Consider the following 25,582-nt stretch of genomic DNA (forward strand, 5'->3'; position numbering starts at 1 on the left):
GGAATGGGGTGAGAAACAGGGGGTTGGGAAACTGGGGGGGGGAATTGGGGTGAGAAACGGGGATTTTGGGAAAAGGGGGATTGGGGGGTGGGGGGAATGCGGGGGGATTGGGGTGAGAAATGGGGACTGGGGGAAATTTCAGGGGGTGAAATCGGGGGTGAGAAACGGGGATTTTGGGAAAATGGGGGAGTTGGGGGTAGGAGAAACTGGGGCTAGAAATGGGGATTTTAGGAAATTTGGGGAACAGGGGGAAATGGGGTCTGGGGGGTGAATGGGAGGGGTTGGGGAGAAATGGGGGGGTTGGGGGAAGTAGGAAATGGGGTGAGAAATGGGGATTTGGGGAAATTGGGGGAGTTGGGGGGGGAATGGGGTCTGGGGGGATGGGGGGGTTGGGGAAGTGGGGATTTAAGGAAAATTGGGGGAGAGAGAAACAGAGGCGAGAAACGGGGATTTTGGGAAAAGTGGGCATGCGGGGTAATATTCGGGGCTCAGGGGAATTTGGGGTCAGAAACGGCGAGTTTGGGAAAAGGAGGAGAGAAATGGGGTAAAAGTGGGGATTTGGGGAAATTTGGGGAAAGGGGGGTATGGGGGTTGGGGGGCAAATGGGGGTTTGGGGTGAGAAATGGAGGATTTAGGAAATTGGGGGGGGCTTTGGGATGAGAAAGGGGAGTTTTGGGGCGGAAAAGGGGATCTTGGGGTGAGAAAGGGCGGTTTGGGGTGGAAAAGGGGGATTTGGGGTGGAAAAGGGGGGATTGGGGGTGAAAAAGGGGGATTTTGGGGTAGAAAAGGGGAGTTTTGGGGGTAGAAAGGGGGGTTTTGGGGTAGAAAAGGGGGGTTTTGGGGTACAAATGAGAGATTTTGGGGTAGAAAAGGGGGGTTTAGGGTAGAAAAGGGGGGCTTTTGGGGATAGAAAAGGAGGCTTTGGGGTAAAAAGGGAGGGGTTGGGGTAAAAAGGGGGGTTTGGGGTAAAAAAAGGGAGGTTTGGGGTAAAAAAGGGGGTTTGGGGTAGAAATGAGGGGTTTGGGGTAGAAATGAGGGGTTTGGGGTAGAAATGAGGGGTTTGGGGTAGAAATGAGGGGTTTGGGGTAGAAAAGGGGGCATTTGGGGTAGAAAAGGGGGGCGGATTAGGGGCAGGGAGGGGGCGGTGGGGGCGGTTTTTGGGTGCAGACGGGGGGGTTTCGGTTACGCACAGGGCAGCCGGGCCTGCATGTCCGGGGCCAGCAGCAGGCGCTGGGGGCCGGGTCCCGGCAGGGCGAAGGCGGCCAGGGGGGGCCCCCCCTTGGCCCCCAGCGCGGGGGGGGCCGGGGAGGGCTGGGGGGGGCGGGCGGCAGCGGCGGCGGCGGCGGGGGGCGGGGGCCGCGGCGGCCCGCGGGGGGGCGGCCAGGAGCTGGGGGGCGGGCGGCGGCGCTGCGGGGAGGAAGGGGTTAAAAAGCGGGGCGGGGGCAAGCCACGCCCCCCGAGGGAGGCCACGCCCCCTGCTACCCGCAGCCCATTCATAAATCCCGCCCGCTCCCGCTGAAGCCCCGCCCCCAGAAAGGCCACGCCCCCTTCCGTACAAGCCCCGCCCCCACCCAAGCCACGCCCCCAGGCACAAAGCCCCGCCCCCTCCCGCCCAAGCCACGCCCCCTCCCTCCACCCCAAGCCCCTCCCATGTACCCCAGGCCCCGCCCCCTCCCTCTAGGCCCCGCCCCCTCCCTCTAGGCCCCGCCCCTCCCTCTAGGCCCCGCCCCCTCCCTCTAGGCCACGCCCCCTCCACCCAAGCCCCGCCCCCTCCCCCACTCACCGTGGGCGGGGCCGGCGGGGGGCGTGGCCAGCAGCGCGGGGGGCGGGGCGCGGGGCGGGGCCAAGGCGAGCCCCACCCCCAGCCCCAGGGCCTGGGGGGCGGCCGGGACCCCCCCGGGGGGGGCAATTGCGACCCCCTGGGGGGCGAGCGTCACCCCGGGGGGGGCGAGCGTGACCCCGGGGGGGGCCAGGGTGACCCCGGGGGGGGCGATCGTCACCCCGGGGGGGGCCAGGGTGACCCCGGCGGGGGCAATTGTGGCCCCGGGGGGGGCGATTGTGACCCCGGGGGGGGCGAGAGTTACCCCGGGGGGGGCGATCGCTGCCCCAGGGGGGGCGATCGTGGCTCCGGGGGGGGCGAGCGTGACCCCGGCGGGGGCGGTTGGGACCCCGGGGGGGGGCGAGCGTGACCCCCGGGGGGGTGGCGGCTGCCCCGGGGGGGTTGGGGGCCGCTCCCCCCCCCGGGGGGGCGGGGCCGACGAGCAGGGGGCCGGGGCCGAGGGGGAGCACGCCCAGGGGGGCGGGGCGGGGGCTGTTGAGCAGCAGCACCGTGCGGGGCTCCTTGGGCGCCGGCTGGAGCATGCTGGGAAACGGGGGGGGGAGGGGGGGTCACCGAGGTCGCCCCAATGTCCCCAACCCCCCCCTGGTGTCCCCAAGGCCCCCCCCGGTGTCCCCAAGCCCCCCCGATGTCCCCAACCCCACCCTAATGTCCCCAAGACCCCCCAATATCCCCACCCCAATGTCCCCAACCCCCCCATGTCCCCAAACCCCCCGATGTCCCCAAGGCCCACCCATGTCCCCAAGACCCCCCCCATGTCCCCAAGACCCCATTGTGTCCCCAAGACCCCCCAATGTCCCCAATCCCCCCCCATGTACCCACCCCAGTGTCCCCCAACCCCCCCGATGTCCCCAAGACCCCCCCATGTCCCCAAGACCCCATTGTGTCCCCAAGACCCCCCAATGTCCCCAATCCCCCCCCATGTACCCACCCCAGTGTCCCCCAACCCCCCCGATGTCCCCAAGACCCCCCAATGTCCCCAATCCCCCCCCATGTACCCACCCCAGTGTCCCCAAGACCCCCCCAATGTCCCCAAGACCCCCCCATGTCCCCAAGACCCCATTGTGTCCTCAAGACCCCCCAATGTCCCCAATCCCCCTCCATGTACCCACCCCAGTGTCCCCAAGACCCCCCCAATGTCCCCAAGTACCCCCCATGTCCCCACCCGTGTCCGCAACCCCCCCCCGTGTCCCCAACCGCCCCGATGTCCCCAAGACCCCCCCCGATGTCCCCAAGACCCCATTGTGTCCCCAACCCCCCCCCCAGTACCGGTTGACTTTCATGCGGACGGGCTTGGGGCGCGGCGGGGGGTCGGGGGCGGCGGCGATGTCCTCGATGAGGCGCCGCGTCACCCGCCAGCGCGGCAGGAAGGTGTCGGCGGCGTAGCGCGACACCCGGCCCTCCAGGGCCACCAGGTCGAAGGGCGCCAGGTCCACGTGCTGCGGGGCGAGGGGACGTCACCGTCACCGCGAGGGGACGTCACCGTGAAGGTCACCCCCCCCCCCCCACCCCGGAGCCCTAAGGCCCGCCAACAGCCCCGTAACTGCGGCCCTCGGTCGTGGAGGCCTTGAGGGGGAGGTCGTGGTTGTGTCCCCGTGGCCTTCGTGTCCCCAAAATGGCCGCCGGAAGGGCGGGGAGGTGGTGGCACCAACGTGGTGGCCTTGGGTGGTGGCGGCACCAAGGGGGTGACCTCGGGTGATGACCTTGGTCAAGAAGACCTTGGTCAAGAGCTTGAGCAATGCCATCGTGTCCCTATGTCCCCAAAATGGCCGCCGGAAGGGCAGGGTGGTGGTGGCACCAAGGTGGTGGCCTCGGGTGGTGGCGGCACCACCTTGATGACCTGTGTCACCTCGTGCCACTCTTACTTGTCACCTACGAACCCATAATCTTGGTCATGAAGACCTTGAGGGGGGTCGTCGTTGTGTCCCCATGGCCTTTGTGTCCCCAAAATGGCCGCCGGAAGGGTGGGGTGGTAGCAACACCAAGGTGGTGGCCTTGGGTGGTGGTGGCACCAAGGTGGTGACCTTGGGTGATGACCTTGGTCAAGAAGACCTTGGTCAAGAAGAGCTTGAGCAATGCCATCGTGTCCCTGTGTCCCCAAAATGGCCGCCGGAAGGGCGGGGTGGTGGCCCTGGGTGGTGGTGACACCACCATGATGACCTGTGTCACCTTGTGCCACTCTTGTCACCTACGGCCCCATGATCTTGGTCATAAAGACCTTGAGGAGTGCCATCGTTGTGTCCTCGTGGCCTTTGTGTCCCCAAAATGGCCACCGGAAGGGCAGGGAGGTGGCCCTGTGTGGTGGTGGCACCAACGTGGTGGCCCTGGGTGGTGGTGGCACCAAGGGGGTGGCCTCGGGTGACGACCTTGGTCAAGAAGACCTTGGTCAAGAAGAGATTGAGCAATGCCATCGTGTCCCTATGTCCCCAAAATAGCCACCGGAAGGGCGGGGTGGTGGCCTCAGGTGGTGGTGACACCACCATGATGACCTGTGTCACTTCGTGGCACTCTTACTTGTCACCTACAAACCCATGATCTTGGTCATGAAGACCTTGAGGGGTGTTGTTGTTGTGTCCCCGTGGCCTTTGTGTCCCAAAAATGGCCGCCAGAAGGGCGGGGTGGTGGCAGCACCAAGGGGGTGGCCTTGGGTGATGACCTTGGCCAAGAAGACCTCAATCAAGAAGACCTTGAGCAATGCCATTATGTCCCTATGTCCCCAAAATGGCCGCCGGAAGGGCGGGGTGGTGGCCCTAGGTGGTGGTGACATCAAGGGGGTGGCCTCGGGTGGTGGTGGCACCACCATGATGACCTGTGTCACCTCGTGCCACTCTTACTTGTCACCTACGGCCCCATAACCTTGCTCATGAAGACCTTGAGGGGTGTCGTGGTTGTGTCCCCATGGCCTTTGTGTCCCCAAAATGGCCGCTGGAAGGGCGGGGTGGTGGCAGCACCAAGGGGGTGGCCTTGGGTGATGACCTTGGTCAAGAAGACCTCGATCAATAAGATCTTGAACGCCATCGTGTCCCTGTATCCCCAAAATGGCCGCCGGAAGGGCAGGGTGGTTGCGACACCAAGGGGGTGGCCTTGGGTGGTGGTGACACCAAGCTGGTGGCTCTGTGTCACCCCTACACTTCACCTACAGCCCCATCACCTTGGTCATGAAGACATGGAAGGGTTGCCACCATGTCCCCATGTCCCCAAAATGGCCACCAGAAGGGCGGGGTGGTGGCCCTGGGTGGTGGTGACACCAAGGGGGTGGCGGCAACACCAACGTGGTGGCCCTGGGTGGTGCTGACATCAGCGTGGTGGCCCTGTGTCACTTGGCATCACCCCTACGCCCCATAACCTTGACCACAAAGGCCTCGCCCACCACCCTCGTTGTGTCCCCACATCCTTTGTGTCCCCATAATGGCCAGCAAAAGGATGTGCTGGTGGCCTTGGGTGGTGGTGGCACCAAGGTGGTGGCCTCGGGCGATGACCTTGGTCAAGAAGACCTTGGTCAAGAAGAGCTTGAGCAACGCCATCGTGTCCCTGTGTCCCCAAAATGGCCACCGGAAGGGCAGGGTGGTGGCGGCACCAAGGTGGTGGCCTTGGGTGGTGGTGGCACCACCATGATGACCTGTGTCACCTCGTGCCACTCTTACTTGTCACCTACGAACCCATAATCTTGGTCATGAAGACCTTGAGGGGTGCCATTGTTGTGTCCCCGTGTCCTTTGTGTCCCTAAAATGGCCGCCAAAAGGGTGTGGTGGTGGCCCTGGGTGGTGGTGACACCAAGGGGGTGGCCTCGGGTGGTGGTGGCACCAAGCGGGTGGCCTCGGGTGGTGGTGGCACCAATATGGCCACCTGTGTCACCTTGTGCCACTCTTACTTGTCACCTACGGCCCCATAATCTTGGTCATGAAGACCTTGAGGGGTGCCATTGTTGTGTCCCCGTGGCCTTTGTGTCCCCAAAATGGCCGCCAAAAGGGTGTGGTGGTGGCCCTGGGTGGTGGCGACACCAAGGGGTGGCCCTGGGTGGTGGCGGCACCAAGGGGGTGGCCTTGGATGATGACCTTGGTCAAGAAGACCTTGGTCAAGAAGAGCTTGAGCAACGCCATCGTGTCCCTGTGTCCCCAAAATGGCCACCGGAAGGGCGGGGTGGTGGCCCTGGGTGGTGGTGGCACCACCATGATGACCTGTGTTACCTCGTGCCATTCTTACTTGTCACCTACGGCTCCATAACCTTGGTCATGAAGACCTTGAGAGGTGTCGTCGTTGTGTCCCCGTGGCCTTTGTGTCCCCAAAATGGCCGCCAGAAGGGCGGGGTGGTGGCGGCACCATGGTGGTGGCCTTGGGTGGTGGTGACACCAAGGTGGTGGCCCTGGGTCACCCCTACACCTGACCTACAGCCCCATCACCTTGGTCATGAAGACATGAAAGGGTTGCCACCATGTCCCCAAAATGGCCACCAGAAGGGCGGGGTGGTGGCCCTGGGTGGTGGTGGCACCAACGTGGTGGCCCTGTGTCACCTCGTGCCACTCCTACACCTCACCTATGGCCCCATAACCTTCATCACGAAGACCTTGAGGGCTGGTGGCGTGTCCCCATGTCCCCAAAAGTGCCACCAAAAGAGTGTGGTGGTGGCACCAAGGTGGTGGCTTCGGGTGATGACCTTGGTCAAGAAGACCTTGGTCAAGAAGAGCTTGAGCAATGCCATCCATCGTGTCCCTATGTCCCCAAAATGGCCGCCGGAAGGGCGGGGTGGTGGCCTCAGGTGGTGGCGGCACCAAGGTGGTGGCCTTGGGTGGTGGTGGCACCACCATGATGACCTGTGTCACCTCGTGCCACTCTTACTTGTCACCTACAGCCCCATGATCTTGGTCATGAAGACCTTGAGGGGGGTCGTCGTTGTGTCCCCGTGGCCTTTGTGTCCCCAGAATGGCCGCCGGAAGGGCGGGGTGGTGGCCCTGGGTGGTGGCGACACCAAGGGGGTGGCCTTGGGTGGTGGTGACACCAACATGGTGGCCCTGTGTCACCTCGTGTCACCCCTACACCTCACCTACGGCCCCATAACCTTGGTCATAAAGACCTTGAGGGGTGCCGTTGTTGTGTCCTCGTGGCCTTTGTGTCCCCAAAATGGCCGCCGGAAGGGCGGGGTGGTGGCCTCAGGTGGTGGTGGCACCACCATGATGACCTGTGTCACCTCGTGCCACTCTTACTTGTCACCTACGGCCCCATAACCTTGCTCATGAAGACCTTGACGAGTATCATCATGGTGTCCCCGTGGCCTTTGTGTCCCCAAAATGGCCACCGGAAGGGCGGGGTGGTGGCCCTGGGTGGTGGTGGCACCATGGTGGTGGCCTTGGGTGGTGGTGACACCAAGGTGGTGGCCCTGTGTCACTCCTACACCTGACCTACAGCCCCATCACCTTGGTCATGAAGACATGGAAGGGTTGCCACCATGTCCCCATGTCCCCAAAATGGCCACCAGAAGGGCGGGGTGGTGGCCCTGGGTGGTGGCGACACCAAGGGGGTGGCCTCGGGTGGTGGCAACACCAACGTGCTGGCCCTGGGTGGTGGCGACACCAATGTGGTGGCCCTGGGTCACTTGGTGGCACCCCTACGCCCCATAACCTTGACCACGAAGACCTCGCCCACCGCCGCCGTCCCCGTGTCCTTGTGTCCCCGTGTCCCTACGTGTCCGTGCATGTCCCCCGCATGTCCCCGCGCATCCCCGCGTGTCCCCGCGCGTCACCTTGAAGGGCTCGGGGTCGAGGGCGCGCAGCACGAGGGAGGCGGTGACGAAGCAGATGCCCTCGGTGACGAAGGGCGAGTGGATGGGGCGCGGCTCGAAGAGGTCGGGGTGGTTGCACACCTTGCGCAGCTGCATCAGCACGTTGATCACGCTCATGAAGTGCCCGCTGGCCAGGGTGGCCTTGGTGCTGCGGGGGGGGGGACAAGCGGGGAGGGGACGTTGAGGGGACGGCGTCGGGGACAACGGGGGGGACGCCGCCCCGGGGACAACGGGGCCGGCGGCACGCACCTGGCCTGCGCCATGAAGTCGTCGTAGAGGTAGCGCTGGCGCTTGGAGAGGCGGCACTTGAGGACGTGCTCGTACTTCTTGGGCATCTGCTTCTCCACGTCCACCTTCAGGCGGCGCAGCAGGAAGGGGCGGAGCACCTGCGGGGGCGGCCAATCAGACGGCGGGGTTCGGTTTTTGGGGGGGAAAAAACCCCGAGATTCATTTTTGGGGGGAAAAAACCCCGAAAAAAAAAAAAAAGGGAGTTTCGAGGGGAGGAAAACCCGCTCCCGGCGCGCCGCGCCCGAGGGTGAAGCGCTCCGGGGTTGCGCCCGGTGCAAGAGGTTCCGCCGGCGGCCCGGACCCCGAAATGGGTTGTCTCACCCCAAAAAAGGGCTCGGGGTCCCTCAGCTGCACCCCAAAAAGGGGGAAACGGGTTTAACGGAACCCCGAATCCAGCCGCGCTGCGCCCCAAAAAGGGGGACGGCCCCAAATCGGCCGCGTCCACCTCTGGGTTGCGCCGACCCGGGTGCCCCACAAACTTTGGCTTTTAACGCCCCGAACCCCAAAATGGGGTCCCCTGGAGCACCTGGACCCCAAAGCGGGGGATCCCCAGACTCAGTAAAACCCCAAAACCCACCTACCTTGATCAGCTGCACCCCAAAACAGGGATTACGACGACATGTGTGCCTCCACCTCTCCCCTCTCTTTGTCCCTCAACCCAACCCCTCCCTTCCCACCCCCTAACCCCAAAACCCCCTAAACCCCCCTAAAATCCCTTAAAACCCCAAACAGGGGTTCCCCATATTCCATAAAACCCCAAAACCCACTTACCCTTGCTCAACTACACCCCAAAACGGGGATCATGACCCAGTGTGTGCCTCCACCTCTCCACATCTCCCCTCTCTTCGTCCCTCAACCCACCGCCTCCCTTCCCACCCCCTCACCCCAAAACCCCCTAAAACCCCCCAAAACCCCTTAAAACCCCCAAACAGGGGTTCCCCATATTCCATAAAACCCCAAAACCCACTTACCCTGACTCAGCTGCACCCCAAAACGGGGATCATGATGAATTTTGTGCCTCCACCTCTCCACATCTCCCCTCTCTTCATCCCTCAACCCACCGCCTCCCTTCCCGCCCCCTAACCCTAAAACCCTCTAAACCCCCCTAAAACCCCTTAAAACCCCTTAAAACGCCCTAAAACCCCTTAAAACCCCAAAACAGGGGTTCCCCATATTCCATAAAACCCCAAAACCCACTTACCCTTGATCAACTACACCCCAAAACGGGGATCATGACCCAGCGTGTGCCTCCACCTCTCCACATCCCCCCTCTTTTTCCCCTCAACGCACCACCTTCCTTCTGACCCCCTCACCCTAAAACCCCCTAAAAGGGGTTTTATGGGGTTTTAGGGGGTTAAAACCCCAAAACAGGGGTTCCCCATATTCCATAAAACCCCAAAACCCACTTACCCTTGATCAGCTGCACCCCAAAACGGGGATTACGACGACGTGTGCCCCTCCACCTCTCCCATCTCTTTGTCCCTCAACCCACCGCCTCCCTTCCCACCCCCTCACCCTAAAACCCCCTAAAAGGGGTTTTAAGGGGTTTTAGGGGGTTAAAACCCCAAAACAGGGGTTCCCCATATTCCATAAAACCCCAAAACCCACTTACCCTTGCTCAACTACACCCCAAAACGGGGATCATGACCCAGTGTCTGCTCCACCTCTCCACCTCTCCCCCCTCTTCATCCCCTCCCACCCAACCCCCCCCAAACCCCCCAAAACCCTACAAACCCCCCCAAAAAAACCCCAAACCCCCCCCCCCGCCCCGCACCTTGTGCAGGCGCTTGACCAGCCCGTCGTTGTACTCCTGGCTGCCCTCGATCATGCCGGTGAGCGGGTTGGAGAACCACTCCTTGAACTCGCGGTGGGACTGGAAGACGTGGGGCATGAGGAAGTGCATCAGCGACCAGAGCTCCATCAGGCTGTTCTGCAGCGGCGTCCCCGTCAGCAGCAGCCGCCGCTGGCTGCGGAGAAGGAGCCCCCCCCGAGCCGGGACCTGGTCAGGCGGGGGGCGCCCCGAAAATAGGCGGGGGGGGGGGGACCCCGAGAACAAAGGGGGGGACCCCGAGAACAAAGGGGGGGACCCCGAGAACAAAGGGGGGACCCCGAGAACAAAGGGGGGGGGAGCGAAAAGGGAACGGGGAACGTGAAGAGGTGGGGAGGGGGAGAAGGGAGGGGGGGGGGGGGGGGGTGGGGGGGGTACGGAGAGGCTCAAGGGGGAGTTTCGGGGGGGTTTGGGGGGGGCCCCCAAAATTTAGGGGCCCCCCAATAATAAGGGGGCCCCCCAAAATGTAGGGTGCCCCCCCCCAAAAATTCTAGAGCCCCCCAAAAGCCCTAAGGGCGTCCCCAAAATGATAGGGGGTCGCCCAAGGGTCCCAGGGGGGTGGTTCTGCAGTGCCCCGAGGGAAGACCCCGGTGTTTTAGGGGGGCCCCCCCCAAAATTTAGGCCCCCCCCCAATATTAAGGGGCCCCCCAAAATGTAGGGTGCCCCCCCCCAAAACCCCCCCCAAGACGCCCCCAAACCTCTTTAAGATGCCCCCAACCCCCCTGAGATGCCCTCAAACCCCTCTAAGCCCCCCCAGACCCCCTCAAGACGCCCCCAAACTCCTCTAAGAAGCCCCCGAACCCCCGTAAGACCCCCCCCAAACCCCCTTTAGATGCCCTCAAACCCCCCTGAGACCCCCTGAAAGCCCCCTGAGATGCCTCCAAGCCCCCCAAGATGTCCCCAAACCCCCCCAAGGTCCCCCCAAGCCCCCCAAGATGCCTCCAAACCCCCCTTAGATGCCCTCAAACCCCCCCGAGCTGCCCCCAAACCCCCCCGAGACCCCCTGAAAGCCCCCTGAAAGCCCCCTTAGATGCCTCCAACCCCCTGAGCTGCCCCCAAACCCCCCCGAAAGCCCCCTTAGATGCCTCCAACCCCCCTCAGATGAACCCAACCCCCCCCCCAAGCTGCCCCCAAACCCTCCCTGAGCTGCCCCCGAAGCCCCCTTAGATGCCTCCAAACCCCCCAAAGTCCCCCCAAGCCCCCCCAAACCCCTCTGAAAGCCCCCTGAGCTGCCCTCCAACCCCCCTGAGAAGCCCCTGAAAGCCCCCTTAAATGCCTCCAACCCCCCCCAAGATGCCTCCAAACCCCCTTTAGATGCCCCCAACCCCCCCGAGACCCCCTGGAAGCCCCCCAAGATGCCTCCAACCCCCCCTGAAAGCCCCCTTAGATGCCTCCAACCCCCTTTAGATGCCCCCAACCCCCCCCAAGACCCCCTGAAAGCCCCCCAAGAAGCCTCCAAACCCCCTTTAGATGCCCCCAAAACCGCCTGAGAAGCCCCCGAAGCCCATAAGACCCCCTGAAAGCCCCCTTAGATGCCTCCAAATCCCCTTTAGATGCCCCCAAACCCCCCTGAAAGCCCCCTTAGATGCCTCCAACCCCCTTCAGATGCCCCCAACCCCCCTTTAGATGCCCCCAAAGCCCCAAGCCCCCCTGAAAGCCCCCTTAGATACCTCCAACCCCCCAAGATGCCTCCAAACCAACCCCCCAAGATGCCTCCAAACCCCCCTGAAAGCCCCCTCAGATGCCTCCAACCCCCCTTAGATGCCTCCAACCCCCCCAAGACGCCTCCAACGCCCCCCCATGAGGACCCCGCCCCCCCAGCCCCGGACCTGTTGAAGTTGAGCAGGGACTGCCAGCGCTGGGACTTGAAGTTCTTGATGTTCTGCGCCTCGTCCAGGATGAGGTACTTCCAGTTCTTGCGCCGGAACGCCTGGTGGTCCTGCAGCACCAGCTTGTAGGACGTGATGCACACGTGGAAGGCGTTGGGTTTGGTCCAGCCCTTCGGGGGGGGGGGCGAGGGGGTTAATTAGGGGGTTAATTAGGGGCCGGGGGGGTTAATGAGGGGCCGGGGGGGTCACCTGGCGCTTGAGGCGGCGCTCCTTCTGCGCCCCGTAGTAGGTGAGGATCTTGAAGGCGGGGCACCAGCGCTTGAGCTCCATCTCCCAGTTGAGCATCACGCTGGTGGGCACGATGATGAGGTGGGGGCCCCAGCTGCCTGCGGGGGGCCGGCGTCAGCGGGGGGCGGGGGGGGGTCTTGGGGAGTTTGGGTGCTCAAAGCCTACCCACAAAGACCCTACGAAGACCCCACAGCACCCAAGGGTGCTCGAAGCCTACCTAGATGGGCCCCAAAGACACTACGAAGACCCTACGAAGACCCTACAAAGACCCCACAGCACCCAAGGGTGCTCAAAGCCTACCTAGACGGACCCCAAAGACCCTATGAAGACCCTATAAAGACCCTATGAAGACCCCAGAGCACCCAAGGGTGCTCAAAGTGTACCTAGATGGACCCCAAAGACCCTACGAAGACCCTACGAAGACCCCACAGCACCCAAGGGTGCTCAAGGAGTACCTAGACAGGTCCTAAAGACCCTATGAAGACCCCAAAGCACCCAAGGGTGCTCAAAGCCTACCTAGTTGGACTCCAAAGACCCTATGAAGACTCTACGAAGACATCACAGCACCCAAGGGTGCTCAAAGCCTACCTAGGTAGATCCCAAAGACCCTATGAAGACCCTACGAAGACCCCAGAGCACCCAAGGGTGCCCAAAGCCCACCTAGACAGACCCCAAAGACCCTACAAAGACCCTATAAACACCCCACAGCACCCAAGGGTGCTCAAAGCCTACCTAGATGGGCCCCAAAGAACCTACGAAGACCCTACAAAGACCCCAGAGCACCCAAGGGTGCTCAAAGACTACCCAGATGGGCCCCAAAGACCCTATGAAGACCCCACGAAGACCCCACGAAGACCCCAGAGCACCCAAGGGTGCCCAAAGTGTACCTCAACAGACCCTAGAGCCCCTACGAAGCCCAACCCGTCCTTGACCAACCTCAACCCAACCCCGCGAAATCCCCCAAACACCCCGGGGAGAACCCTACAACGCCCCGCGCCGGTGGGAGGCGCCCCCCCCTGCACCCTTGGGTGCCCCTCACCCTTCTCGCAGGCCAGGTGGGCGAGCAGGGAGATGGTCTGGGTGGCTCTGCCCAACCCCAAGGGTGCTCAAGGAGCACCGACACAGGTCCCAAAGACCCTATGAAGACCCCACAGCACCCAAGGGTGCTTGAAGCCTACCTAGATGGACATCCCAAAGACCCTACGAAGACCCTACGAAGACCCCACAGCACCCAAGGGTGCCCAAAGCTTACCTAGATGGACTCCAAAGACCCTATGAAGACCCTATAAAGACCTCAGAGCACCCAAGGGTGCTCGAAGACTACCTAAATGGACCCCAAAGACCCTATGAAGACCCTATAAAGACCCCAGAGCACCCAAGGGTGCTTGAAGCCTACCTAGATGGACCCCAAAGACCCTATGAAGACCCCAGAGCACCCAAGGGTGCTCAAAGCCTACCTAGACAGACCCCTAAACCACACGAAGCCCAACCCATCCTTGACCTACCTCAACCCAACCCCGCGAAATCCCCCAAACACCCCGGTGGGAGGCGCCCTGGTGGGAGACACCCCCCCTGCACCCTTGGGTGCCCCTCACCCTTCTCGCAGGCCAGGTGGGCGAGCAGGGAGATGGTCTGGGTGGCTCTGCCCAACCCCAAGGGTGCTCAAGGAGCACAGAGACTGGTCCTGAACACCCTACGAAGACCCCACAGCACCCAAGGGTGCTCGAAGCCTACCTAGATAGATCCCAAAGACCCTATGAAGACCCTATAAAGACCCCACAGCACCCAAGGGTGCTCGAAGCCTACCTAGATGGACCCCAAAGACCCTATGAAGACCCTATGAAGACCCTACGAAGACCCCACAGCACCCAAGGGTGCTCAAAGCCCACCTAGATGGACCCCAAAGACCCTACAAAGACCCTACGAAGACCCCACAGCACCCAAGGGTGCTCAAAGTGTACCTAGATGGACCCCAAAGACCCTACAAAGACCCTACGAAGACCCCACAGCACCCAAGGGTGCTCAAAGACTACCTAGATAGATTCTGAAGACCCTACAAAGACCCTATTAAGACCCCACAGCACCCAAGGGTGCTCAAAGCCTACCCAGACAGACCCCAAAGACCCTACAAAGACCCTATAAAGACCCCAGAGCACCCAAGGGTGCTCAAAGCCTACCTAGATGGGCCCCCAAGACCCTATGAAGACCCCACGAAGACCCCAGAGCACCCAAGGGTGCTCAAAGCCTACCTAGACAGACCCTAGAGCCCCTACAAAGCCCAACCCGTCCTTGACCTACCTCAACCCAACCCCGCAAAATCCCCGAAACGCCCCGGTGGGAGGCGCCCCGGTGGGAGGCGCCCCCCCACCCTGCACCCTTGGGTGCCCCTCACCCTTCTCGCAGGCCAGGTGGGCGAGCAGGGAGATGGTCTGGATGGTCTTGCCCAGTCCCATCTCGTCGGCCAGGATGCCGTTGAGCTTCTTCTCGTACATGGTGACCAGCCAGTCCAGCCCGATGTGCTGGTACTCCCGCAGCGTCCCCCGCAGCAGGTGCGGGATGGGCGTCTTCACCTGCCCCGAAAATAACGGGGGGGGGGAGAACACCCCAAAAGTGGGCTCCGGCTGCCCCCGGGGGTGCCGGCGGGGGGCGGAGGGGGAGGGGAGCGGCGGGGGGCACCTGGGTGGTGGCCAAGGTGTAGCCCTTGGGCTGGAGGCTCTCGGCGGCGGCAGCGATGTCGGTGATCTCCTTTTTGGGGGCCGGGGGGGGCGGGGGGGCGGCGGCGGCGGAGGGGGGGGGGCCCCCCGGGGTGCTCCTGGGCGCCGGCGGCGGGGGAGGAGGCTTCGGGGGCGGGGGGGGGGCCGCGGGGCTTCGGCCTCGTCGTCGTCGTCCTCCTCTTCCTCCTCCTCCTCTTCCTCCTCCTCCTCGTCTTCCTCCTCCTCCTCCTCCTCTTCGTCCTCCTCCTCCTCCTCGTCTTCCTCCTCCTCCTCTTCCTCGTCGCTGTCGGCCGCCGGGGAATCTACGCGGGGTGGGGGGGGGGGGGTGGGTGCTGGGCCGGGGGGGGCACCCGTGGGGGCCTATGGCACCTATGGGGGGCCCTACGGCACCCATAAGGGGTCCTGTGGCACCTATGGGGGGCCCTACGGCACCCATAAGGGGTCCTGTGGCACCCATAAGGGGCCCTACGGTACCTATGATGGGTCCTATGGTACCTATAGGGGGGATCTGGGACCCTAGGATCGCCCTACGGCACCCAGGGGTGGCCCTATAGCACCTAACAGTGGCCCTATGGTGTCCATATGGGACCAGAGCAGACCCTATGGCACCCAGGGGTGACCCTATGGTGCCTGTATAGGACCAGAGAAGACCCTATAGCATCCAAGGTGGGCCTGTGGTATCCATATGGGACCAGAGCAGACCCTACGGCACCCAAGGGTGGCCTTATGGTGCCCACACGGTGTTAAGAGCAGACCCTATGGCACCCAGGGTTGGCCCTATAGCACCCAAGGGTGGCCTTATGGTGTCCATATAGAACTAGAGAAGAGCCTATAGCATCTAAGGTAGTCCTACAGTGTCCATACAGGACCAGAACAGACCCTATGGCACCTAAGGGTGGCCCTATAGTGTCCATATAGGACCAGAGAAGACCCTAGAGCACCCAGAGGTGGCCCCATGGTGCCCATACAGCACTGAAAAAGACCCTATAGCACCTAATGGTGGCCTTATGGTGCCCATATAAGATCATACAACACCTAAGGGTGACCCTATGGTGCCTGTACAGGACCAGAAAAGACCCTATGGCACCTAAGGGTGACCCCACGATGTCCGTATAGGACCAGAGAAGACCCTATAGCACCCAGAAATGGCCTTATGGTGTCCATACAGCATGAGGTAAGACCCTACGGCACCCAAGGGTGGCCCTATTGTGCCCATATAGTACCAGGGAAGACCCTGTAGCACCTAAGGGTGGCCCTATTATGCCTATATAGGACCACAGAAGACGCTATATTACCTAAGAGCGACCCTACGGCATCCATATAGCATAAGCCCCTATAGCACCCAAGGGTGGCCCCACAATGTCCCTATAGCACCAAAGACGACTCTACGGCACCTAGGGGTGACCCCATGATGCCCATATACTGCCAGAGCAGACCCTATAGCACCCAAGGGTGGCTTTGTAGTGCCTATACGGTACCAGAGAAGACCCTATGGCACCCACGGGTGGCCCTCCAGCACCCAAGGGTGGCCCTACATCACCCACGGACGGCCCTATGGCCCCTACGGCACCCAAGGGTGCCCCTACATCACCCAAGGGTGGCCCTATAGCACCCAAGGATGGCCCTATGGCCCCTATGGTGGCCCTACGGCACCCAAGGGTGGCCCTACATCACCTAAGGGCGGCCCTATAGCACCCAAGGACGGCCCTATGGCCCCTAGGGGCAGCCCTACAGCACCCAAGGGTGGCCCTCCAGCACCCAAGGACAGCCCTATAGCATCCATGGACGGCCCTATGGCCCCTACGGGCAGCCCTACGGCACCCAAGGGTGGCCCTCCAGCACCCAAGGACGGCCCTATGGCCCCTACGGGCGGCCCTACAGCACCCAAGGGTGGCCCTCCAGCACCCAAGGGCGGCCCTATAGCACCCACGGACGGCTCTATGGCACCCAAGGGCGCCCCTACGGCACCTGAGGCGCCCCCCCCAGCACCCGGGGTGCCCCTACCCGAGCGGGTGCTGCTGGCGCCCCGCGGGGAGTCGCAGTCGGAGTCGGCGAAGGCGCCGGCGTACTGCTGCAGCAGCTCCTCCATCGGCAGCGCGCCTGCGGGAACACGCGTGGCACACGGGTCCCCACGGGTCCCCACGGGTCCCCTCCGTGTCCCCCCGGGTCCCCTCCATGTCCCCATGTCCTTCCCATGTTCCACATCCCCACGCGTGCCCTTCCCATGTCCCCATGTCCCACACATGTCCTTCCATGTCCCCATGTCCCACACGTGTCCCCACGTGTCCCTTCCCATGTCCTCATGTCCCTTCCGTGTCCCCATGGGTCCTTCCCATGTCCCTGTGTCCCTTCCCGTGTCCCCACGTGTCCTTCCCATGTCCCCATGTCCCACGCGTGCCCTTCCCATGTCCATTCTGTGTCCCTTCCATGTCCCGCACGTGTCCTCCCATGTCCCCATGTGTCCCTTCCCATGTCCTCATGTCCCTTCCGTGTCCCCCTTCCCATGTCCTTTTCATGTCCCACCTGTCCCTTCCCTTGTCCCCATGTCCCTTCTCTGTCCCCGTGTCCCTTCCCGTGTCCCTTCCCATGTCCCACACGTGTCCTTCCGTGTCCCCACACGTGTCCTTCCGTGTCCCCACACGTGTCCTTCCGTGTCCCCACACGTGTCCTTCCGTGTCCCCACACGTGTCCTTCCGTGTCCCCACACGTGTCCTTCCGTGTCCCCACACGTGTCCTTCCGTGTCCCCACACGTGTCCTTCCGTGTCCCCACATGTCTTTTTCATGTCCCACCTGTCCCTTCCCTTGTCCCCATGTCCCTTCCGTGTCCCCACGGGTCCTTCCCATGTCCCTGTGTCCCTTCCCGTGTCCTTCTCATGTCCCCACATGTCCCTTCCGTGTCCCCACATGTCCCTTCCGTATCCCCACGTCTTTTTCATGTCCCACCTGTCCCTTCCCTTGTCCCCATGTCCCTTCCGTGTCCCCATGGGTCCTTCCCATGTCCTTGTGTCCCTTCCCGTGTCCTTCCCATGTCCCCACGTGTCCCTTCCGTGTCCCCACGGGTCCTTCCCATGTCCTTGTGTCCCTTCCCGTGTCCTTCCCATGTCCCCACGTGTCCCTTCCACGTCCCCCTTCCCATGTCCCCCACCCATGTCCCCGTGTCCCTACCCGTGCCCTCATGTGGCCCCATGTTGCCACGTCCCTTTTCATGTCCCCATGTCCCCATGTGTCCCTTCTCATGTCCCCACGTGTCCCCATGTCCCCACACCCCTTCTGCCCCCCCCACATGCCCCCAAGTCCCTTCTCATGTCCCCACGTGTCCCCATGTCCCCCCACACGTGTCCCCACGTGTCCCCGCGCCCCGCTGGCCGGTCCCACTGCCACGGGGCACGCGGCCATGACGCGGGGCCGCGGGCGCTCGCTGTGCGCACCGGCTACCAAGCCCGAGCCCGGTGGGGGGGCGGGCGGGGGCCTGTGTAGGTGCGGGGGGGGAGCACCCAAGGGTGCTGGGGGGCACCCGAGGGTGCTGGGTCCTACCCTCGCGGGCCAGGTCGTCCAGCTCCTGCTGGTGGTCCACGTCGCCCTCCAGGCGCTCCTGCGCCGCGATCGTCTCCTCCTCGTCCTCGCCTGGGGGGGGGAAAGGCTCGGGGGCGTGAAAAAAACCCAAAATGCGGGTTTCTGACCCCAAAAAACGGGACCCTGACCCCAAAAAGCGGGACCCTGACCTTAAAAACAGGACCCTGACCCCAAAAAAAAGCGGGAGCCTGACCTTAACAACGGGACTCTGACCCCAAAAGGCAGGACCCCGACCCCAAAAACAGGACCCTGACCCCAAAAAGCGGGACCCAAAAAGCAGGACCCCGACCCCAAAAAAAACAGCGGGGCCCTGACCCCAAAAAAAGCGGGACCCTGACCCCAAAAAAAGCGGGACCCCGACCCCCAAGGATAGGTGAAAAGACCCCAAAAAAACAACTCACAAACCCCCCCAAAACCAGGCCCCCCACCCCCAAAAATGGGTCCCTGACCCCAAAAAACGGGTCCAAGAGCCCCAGGATGGGTGACGAGACCTCTCCGGTGGGTGCCAGACCCCAAAAACCTGCCCCCGGACCCCAAAACCAGAGGTCAGACCTCCTAAAAGAGATGTCAGACCCCAAATAAAGAGGTCCCACACCCCAAGCCCATCCCCCAGCCCCCAAAACCCATCCCCCAGACCCCCTAAAACAGATGTCAGACCCCAGAAAAGAGGCCCCAGACCCCAAAAACGAGGTTCCAGACCCCAAAAACCTGCCCATGGGCCCGCAAACCCACCCCCCAGACCCCCAAACCACCCCCAGCCCCCTCGTAATAGATGTCAGACCCCAAAAGAGAGGCCCCAGACCCCAAAAGAGAGCCCCCAGACCCCAAAAGAGAGCCCCCAGACCCCAAAAAACAGGTCCCGGACCCCCAAACAGATGTCAGACCCCAAAAGAGAGCCCCCAGCCCCCCCCTCACCCTCCTCATCCTCGGCCGCGAACTCCTCGTCCTCCTCGCGGGGCTCCCAGGGCCGCTTGTCCCTGCGCAGCAGCGCCTGGGGGGGGGGGACACGGGAGGGGGTGACAACGGGGTTGGGGACACCCCGGGGGGGGTTGGGGACACCCCGGGGGGATTTGGGGACACCCCGGGGGGGGTTGGGGACACCCCGGGGGGGGTTGGGGACACCCCGGGGGGGTACCTGGGGGGGCAGGGAGCGCAGCAGCTCCTCGAGGGGCAGCTCCCCCTCGCGCTTGAGCAGCTCGAGCTCGCGGCGCCGCGCTGCGGGGGGGGCGCCCGCCCGCCGCTCCTCCCGCTCCGGCGTGGCCTCGGCGTCCGACCGCTCCTGCGGCTCCGAGTCCCCGTCTGGGGGGGGGGGGGGGGGGGGGGGTCAGCACCCTTGGGTGGCGCCCGGCACCCGTGGGCAGCGCCCGGCACCCACCCCCGGGCACGCGGATGCCCCCTGGGGCAGCGGTCCCTGTGTCCCTGGTCCCGATTCGGCCCCATCCCAGCACCCCCCGGTGCCCCTCGCCCCTATTTCTCCCCCCCCAGCACCCTTGGGTGCCCCTCGCCCCTATTTCTCCCCCCCCCAGCACCCATGGGTGCCCCTCACCCCTATTCCCCCCCCCCAGCACCCTTGGGTGCCCCTCGCCCCTATTTCTCCCCCCCCCCAGCACCCATGGGTACCCCTCACCCCTATTTCTCCCCCCCCCAGCACCCTTGGGTGCCCCTCGCCCCTATTCCCACCCCCCCGCCCCAGCACCCTTGGGTGCCCCTCGTCCCTACACCACCCCCCCAGCACCCTTGGGTGCCCCTCGCCCCTATTTCTCCCCCCCCCCCCCCGCCCCAGCACCCTTGGGTGCCCCTCGTCCCTATTCCCCCCCCCAGCACCCTTGGGTGCTCCTCGCCCCTATTTCTCCCCCCCCCCCCCAGCACCCTTGGGTGCCCCTTGTCCCAATTCGGCCCCGTTTCTCCCCCATCCCCAACACCCCTGGGTGCCCCTTGTCCCCGTTTGTCCCCATTCTTGGCACCCTTGGGTGCCCCCAGTCATCGATCTGTCCCCCATATCCCCCTCCCCAGCACCCTTGGGTGCCCCTTTTCCCAATTCTCCCCCATATGCCAGCACCCATGGGTGTCCCTCACCCCCATCTCTCCCCCATATCCCCACGCCCACCACCCCTGGGCGCCCCTTATCCCCATTTCTCCCCCATATCCCCCATCCCCATCCCCTTGGGTGCCCCTCGTCCCCATTATCAGCACCCTTGGGTGCCCTGACCCCACTTTGCCCCCATTTGTCCCCATTCTCTACACCCTTGGGTGCCCCTTTTCCCAATTTGTCCCCAGCCCAGCACCCTTGGGTGCCCCTGGTCCCAATTTGTTCCCATTCTCAGCACCCTTGGGTGCCCCTTGCCCCCATTCCTCCCCATCCTTAACACCCATGGGTGCCCCCTGTCCCCATTTCCCCCCCCAGCACCCCAGGGCGCCCCCTTCTCCCCCCCCAGCATCTTTGGGTGCCCCTTTTCCCGATTTCTCCCCATTTCTCCCCATCCCCAGCACCCTCGGGTGCCCCTTTTCCTGATTTCTCCCCACTTCTCCCCCCCCAGCACCTCAGGGTGCGCCCCCCCCTCCCACCCCAGCACCCCAAGGTGCCCCCTTCTACCCCCCCAGCACCCCAGGGTACCCCTCATCCCCATTTCTCCCCCATATCTCCCATCCCAGCACCCTTGGGTGCCCCTTTTCCCGATTTCTCCCCACTTCTCCCCCCTCACCCCCATTTCTCCCCCCCCCAGCACCCCAGGGTGCCCCTCACCTCACCCTCATTTCTCCCCCCCCCCCAGCACCCCAGGGTGCCCCTCACCCTCATTTCTCCCCCCCCCAGCACCCCAGGGTGCCCCTCACCCTCATTTCTCCCCCCATATCCCCCATCCCCAGCACCCTTGGGTGCCCCTCACCCTCATTTCTCCCCCCATATCCCCCATCCCAGCACCCTCGGGTGCCCCTTTTCCCAATTTCTCCCCACTTCTCCCCCCCCCACCCCCATTTCTCCCCCCCCCAGCACCCCAGGGTGCCCCTCACCCTCATTTCTCCCCCCATATCCCCCATCCCCAGCACCCTTGGGTGCCCCTCACCCTCATTTCTCCCCCCATATCCCCCATCCCAGCACCCTCGGGTGCCCCTTTTCCCAATTTCTCCCCATTTCTCCCCCCCCAGCACCCCCGGGCGCCCCCCCCGCCCCGCCCAGCACCCACCCTCGTCCTCCCCGCGGGCGGCGGGGGCGGGGCGGTGCCGGGGGGCGTTGAGGCTGCGGCTGAGCAGGTCGGAGTACTTCTCCGTCTGCCCCACGATGAAGTCGAGCTGCAGGTCCAGCGCCTTCTTGCGCTTCTCCTCCAGCCGCGACTGCTGCTTGAACTGCACCACCTGCGGCGGCACCCGCGGGTGCTCTCAGCGCCCGACGGCCACCAGGAGCACCCGACGGGCACCGCGGGCACCCGACGGCAACCCAACGGGCACCCAATGGCCATCGCGGGCACCCAACATCAACCCAAGGGCACCCAACGGCCATCGTGGGCACCCACAGGCAACCCAACGGGCACCCAACGGCAACCCAAGGGCCACCACGGGCACCCAACATCGACCCAAGGGCACCCAACAGCCACCAGGAGCACCCAACGGCAACCCAAGGGCCACCACGGGCACCCAACGGGCACCCAACATCGACCCAAGGGCACCCAACAGCAACCCAAGGGCACCCAATGGCCACCAGGAGCACCCAACGGGCACCCAACGGCCACCAGGAGCACACAACGGGCACCCAACGGCCACTGTGGGCACCCAACGGCAACCCAAGGGCCACCACGGGCACGCAACGTCAACCCAATGGGCACCCAATGCCCACCATGGGCAACCAAAGGGTACCCAACGGCCACCATGGGCACCCAACAGCAACCCGACGGGCACCCAACGGCCACCAGGAGCACCCGACAACAACCCAAGGGCCACCACAGGCACCTGACGGGCACCCAATGGCCACCAGGAGCACCCAACCACCACCAGGGGCACCCAACAGGCACCCAACAGCCACTGTGGGCACCCAACGGGCACCGCAGGCACCCAACGGCAACCCAACAGGCACCCAACGGCCACCAGGAGCGCCCGACGGCAACCCAACAGCCACTGTGGGCACCCAATGGCCATCGCGGGCACCCAACAGCCACCACGGGCACCCAGCAGCAACCCAACAGGCACCCAGCGGCCACCAGGAGCACCCAACGGTAACCCAAGGGCCACCACGGGCACCCAACATCGACCCAAAGGGCACCCAACAGCAACCCAACAGTCACTGGGGCCACCCAACAGACACCCAGCGGCCACCAGGAGCACCCAAAGGCAACCCAAGGGCCACCACGGGCACCCAACATCGACCCAAGGGGCACCCAAGGGCCACCACGGACACCCAATGGCCACCAGGAGCACCCAACAGCAACCCAACAGGCACCCAATGGCCACCAGGAGCACCCAAAAGCAACCCAAGGGGCACCACGGGCATCCAACATCGACCCAAAGGGCACCCAATAGCCACTGGGGGCACCCAACGGCCACCATGGCCAACCAAGGGGCACCCAACGCCCACTGTGGCCAACCAAGGAGCACCCAATGGCCAGTGGGGGCACCCAACGGGCACCGTGCACACCCAACGTCAACCCAATGGTCACCAGGGGCATCCAACAGCAACCCAAGGGGCACCCAAAGGCCAACCAACAGGCACCCAATGGCCACCATGGCCAACCAATAGGCACTGGGGGAACCCAACGGCAACCCAAGGGCCACCACGGGCACCCAACATCGACCCAAGGGGCACCCAATGGCCACTGGGGGCACCCAACAGACACCGGGGGCACCCAACGCCAATCCAACAGCCACCACGGGCACACAGCGGCAACCCAACGGGCACCCAACGGCCACCGTGGCCAACCAATGGGCACCCAATGGGCACTGGGGGCACCCAACGGCCACCACGGGCACCCAATGGCCACCACGGGCACCCAACGGCCACCACAAGTGACAATTGGCCACCATGGACCACCAACGACGAGGCTGGGGCCACCACAACCAACCAGTGGCCACCTAAGAGCCACCCAACAGCCACCACGAGCAACCAACAGCCACCCAAGAACCACCAGGGCCACCCAACGGCCACCGTGGGCAACCAACGGCCAGCCAATGACCACTGCGGGCCACCAACATCGACCCAAGAACCACCACGGCCACCCAAAGGCCATTGTGGGCAACCATCGGCCACCCAGCGCGAGGGCAGCGATGCATCAGCACAAAATCGCTGCCAAGCAAGCGGTGAAGGCGATGGTGGCCGCCTCAGGGAGTTTGGTAGCCCAAGCGTGCTAGGAGAGGGGGCAGCGAGCGCTTCTGGGTGGTGGCCACCTGGGAAAGCTTGGTGGTCCAGGACAGTCGGGTACGGGGTGAACCTGAGGGTGCCCGACACGTGTGGTGGCCACCGAGATGATTTGGTAGCCCACTGCTAGCCCGCTAGGGTGCTCCAAGGGGTGGTGGCCACCCAGAGAAGTTACTGGTCGCTCAAAAGCCTTGCTGGCCCAAAATGGGGTTGGGGACACGGTGCCGAGCACCCGTGGGCGCCCAGAGCGTGGTGGCCACCTCGAGGACGTTGGTAGCCCAAGGGTGGCTGGGGAGGTGCCGCTGAGCCCCGGCGGTGCCCTGGGTGCCGCTGAGCCCACCACCGAGAGAAGAACACGGAGGAGCTCCACCGAGACCCGGCGGTCGCCCGGTAGCCACCCAGCGCCGCCCGGTAGCCACCCAGCGCCGCCCGGTAGCCACCCACCTTCTCCACGTTGCTCCAGAACTGCTTGACCTCCTTGGCGATGGCGGCGGCCACGCGGCGCAGCTTGGCCTGCTCCTCCCGCTTGGCCCGCTCCTCCTTCTGCCGCTGCTCCTCGTGGTGCCGCATCACCATCCGCACCACCTGCGGGGCACCCATGGGTGGGGGTGGGCACCCATGGGGGGCAGGCCTGGACCACCACGGAGCACCCGAAGCCACCCCGAGAACCCTACGGCCTCGTGGCTCCTCGGGGTGCCCAGCGCCACGGCCCCAAAAGCCCTCCCGGATACCCCCAAAGCTTCCCCACCAGCCCTTATAGGGCCGACCCCACCCCAGATGACCCCAAAACCCCTCTTAGATGCCCCCAGAGCTTCTCCAGCGGCCATTATAGGGTTGAGCCTACCCCAGGTGACCCCAAAACCCCTCTTAGATACCACCAGAGCTTCTCCAGCGGCCATTATAGGGTTGAGCCTACCCCAGATGACCCCAAAACCCCTCCCAGATGCCCCCAGAGCTTCTCCAGTGGCCATTATAGGGTTGAGCCTACCCCAGGTGAACCCAAAACCCATCCCAGAAGACCCCAGAGCTTCTCCAGCAGCCGCTATAGGGTTGAACCAACCCCAAAACCCCTCCCAACTCCCCCACCAACCGTTATAGGGCCGACCCAACCCCACCCCGTCCCCCGTTATGGGGTCGGGGCGCACCTTGCGGGCGACGCCGCGCTTCCAGCGGCGCTCCTGGGCGAAGTCTGCGGCCAGCCACTGCATCTCCTCGCAGAGGTAGTCCCAGTGCACCTTGGGGCGCGCCGGCTCCGGCACCTTGGGCAGGCGCCGCAGCGACCAGAAGCCCTCGCGCTTCATCTCGGCCACGCGGTGCTCCACCTCCGCCTCCTGCGCGGCCCTACAGTCAGCGGGACCCCGAAACCACCCCAAAGCCGCCCCAAAGCACCCCAAAGCACCCCAAATCCTCCCAAAGCCGCTCTAAACGCTCCAAAGCCACCTTCAAACCTCGAAAAAAACACTCCAAATGCACCTAAAACCACTCTAAAGCACCCCACCCCCCCAAAAAACCCCCCCTAAATCCCTCAAAAATTTCCCTAAATCCTCCCAAGCCTCCTTAAATGTCCCCAAAGCACCCCAAATCCGTCCCAAGCCACCCCAAATCAGCCCCAAACCACCCTAAAGCTTCCAAAAAACCACTCTAAATGCCCCCAAAATCACCCTAAAACACTTTAATCCCCCCAACCCCCCATAAAACCCCCCTAAATCCCCCGAAGCCTCCTTAAATGTCCCCAAAGCACCCCAAATCCGTCCCAAGCCACCCCAAATCAGCCCCAAACCACCCTAAAACTTCCAAAAAACCACTCTAAATGCCCCCAAAACCACCCTAAAGCACTCTAATCCCCGCAGCCCCCCATAAAAGCCCCCTAAATCCCTCAAAAATCCCCCTAAATCCCTCCACCCCCTCAAAAATCTCCCCCAAATCCCCCCAACCCCCCCAAATCCTCCCCAACGCCCCCCAAATCCTCCCCAAGTGCCCGTAAAGCCACCCTAAATCCCCCCAAGGGCCCCCAAACCACCCTAAATCCTCCCAAAACAGCCCTAGAACCCCAAAGCCACCCTAAATGCCCTCAAAACCACCCTAAATCGCCCCAAACCTCCCCTAA

General features: G+C 63.7%; 1 protein-coding gene across 1 annotated transcript in view; it reads right to left on the reverse strand.

The window, feature by feature from the left end:
• The window catches only part of SRCAP (Snf2 related CREBBP activator protein), a 53,794-nt gene that overhangs the window by 23,417 nt on the left and 4,795 nt on the right, over positions 1-25,582 (reverse strand). Inside the window, 18 exon segments of the mRNA XM_066984249.1 lie at positions 1,191-1,407; positions 1,784-2,362; positions 3,107-3,276; positions 7,575-7,761; positions 7,863-7,999; positions 9,676-9,868; positions 11,559-11,728; positions 11,808-11,944; positions 14,239-14,416; positions 14,523-14,660; positions 14,663-14,862; positions 16,565-16,660; positions 18,096-18,185; positions 19,050-19,125; positions 19,270-19,433; positions 21,317-21,485; positions 23,920-24,060; positions 24,621-24,806. Coding sequence (XP_066840350.1) covers positions 1,191-1,407; positions 1,784-2,362; positions 3,107-3,276; positions 7,575-7,761; positions 7,863-7,999; positions 9,676-9,868; positions 11,559-11,728; positions 11,808-11,944; positions 14,239-14,416; positions 14,523-14,660; positions 14,663-14,862; positions 16,565-16,660; positions 18,096-18,185; positions 19,050-19,125; positions 19,270-19,433; positions 21,317-21,485; positions 23,920-24,060; positions 24,621-24,806 — 3,228 coding nt within the window.

The sequence above is a fragment of the Anser cygnoides genome, chromosome 28 (assembly GCF_040182565.1).
Source record: "Anser cygnoides isolate HZ-2024a breed goose chromosome 28, Taihu_goose_T2T_genome, whole genome shotgun sequence".
Lineage (NCBI taxonomy): Eukaryota > Metazoa > Chordata > Aves > Anseriformes > Anatidae > Anser > Anser cygnoides.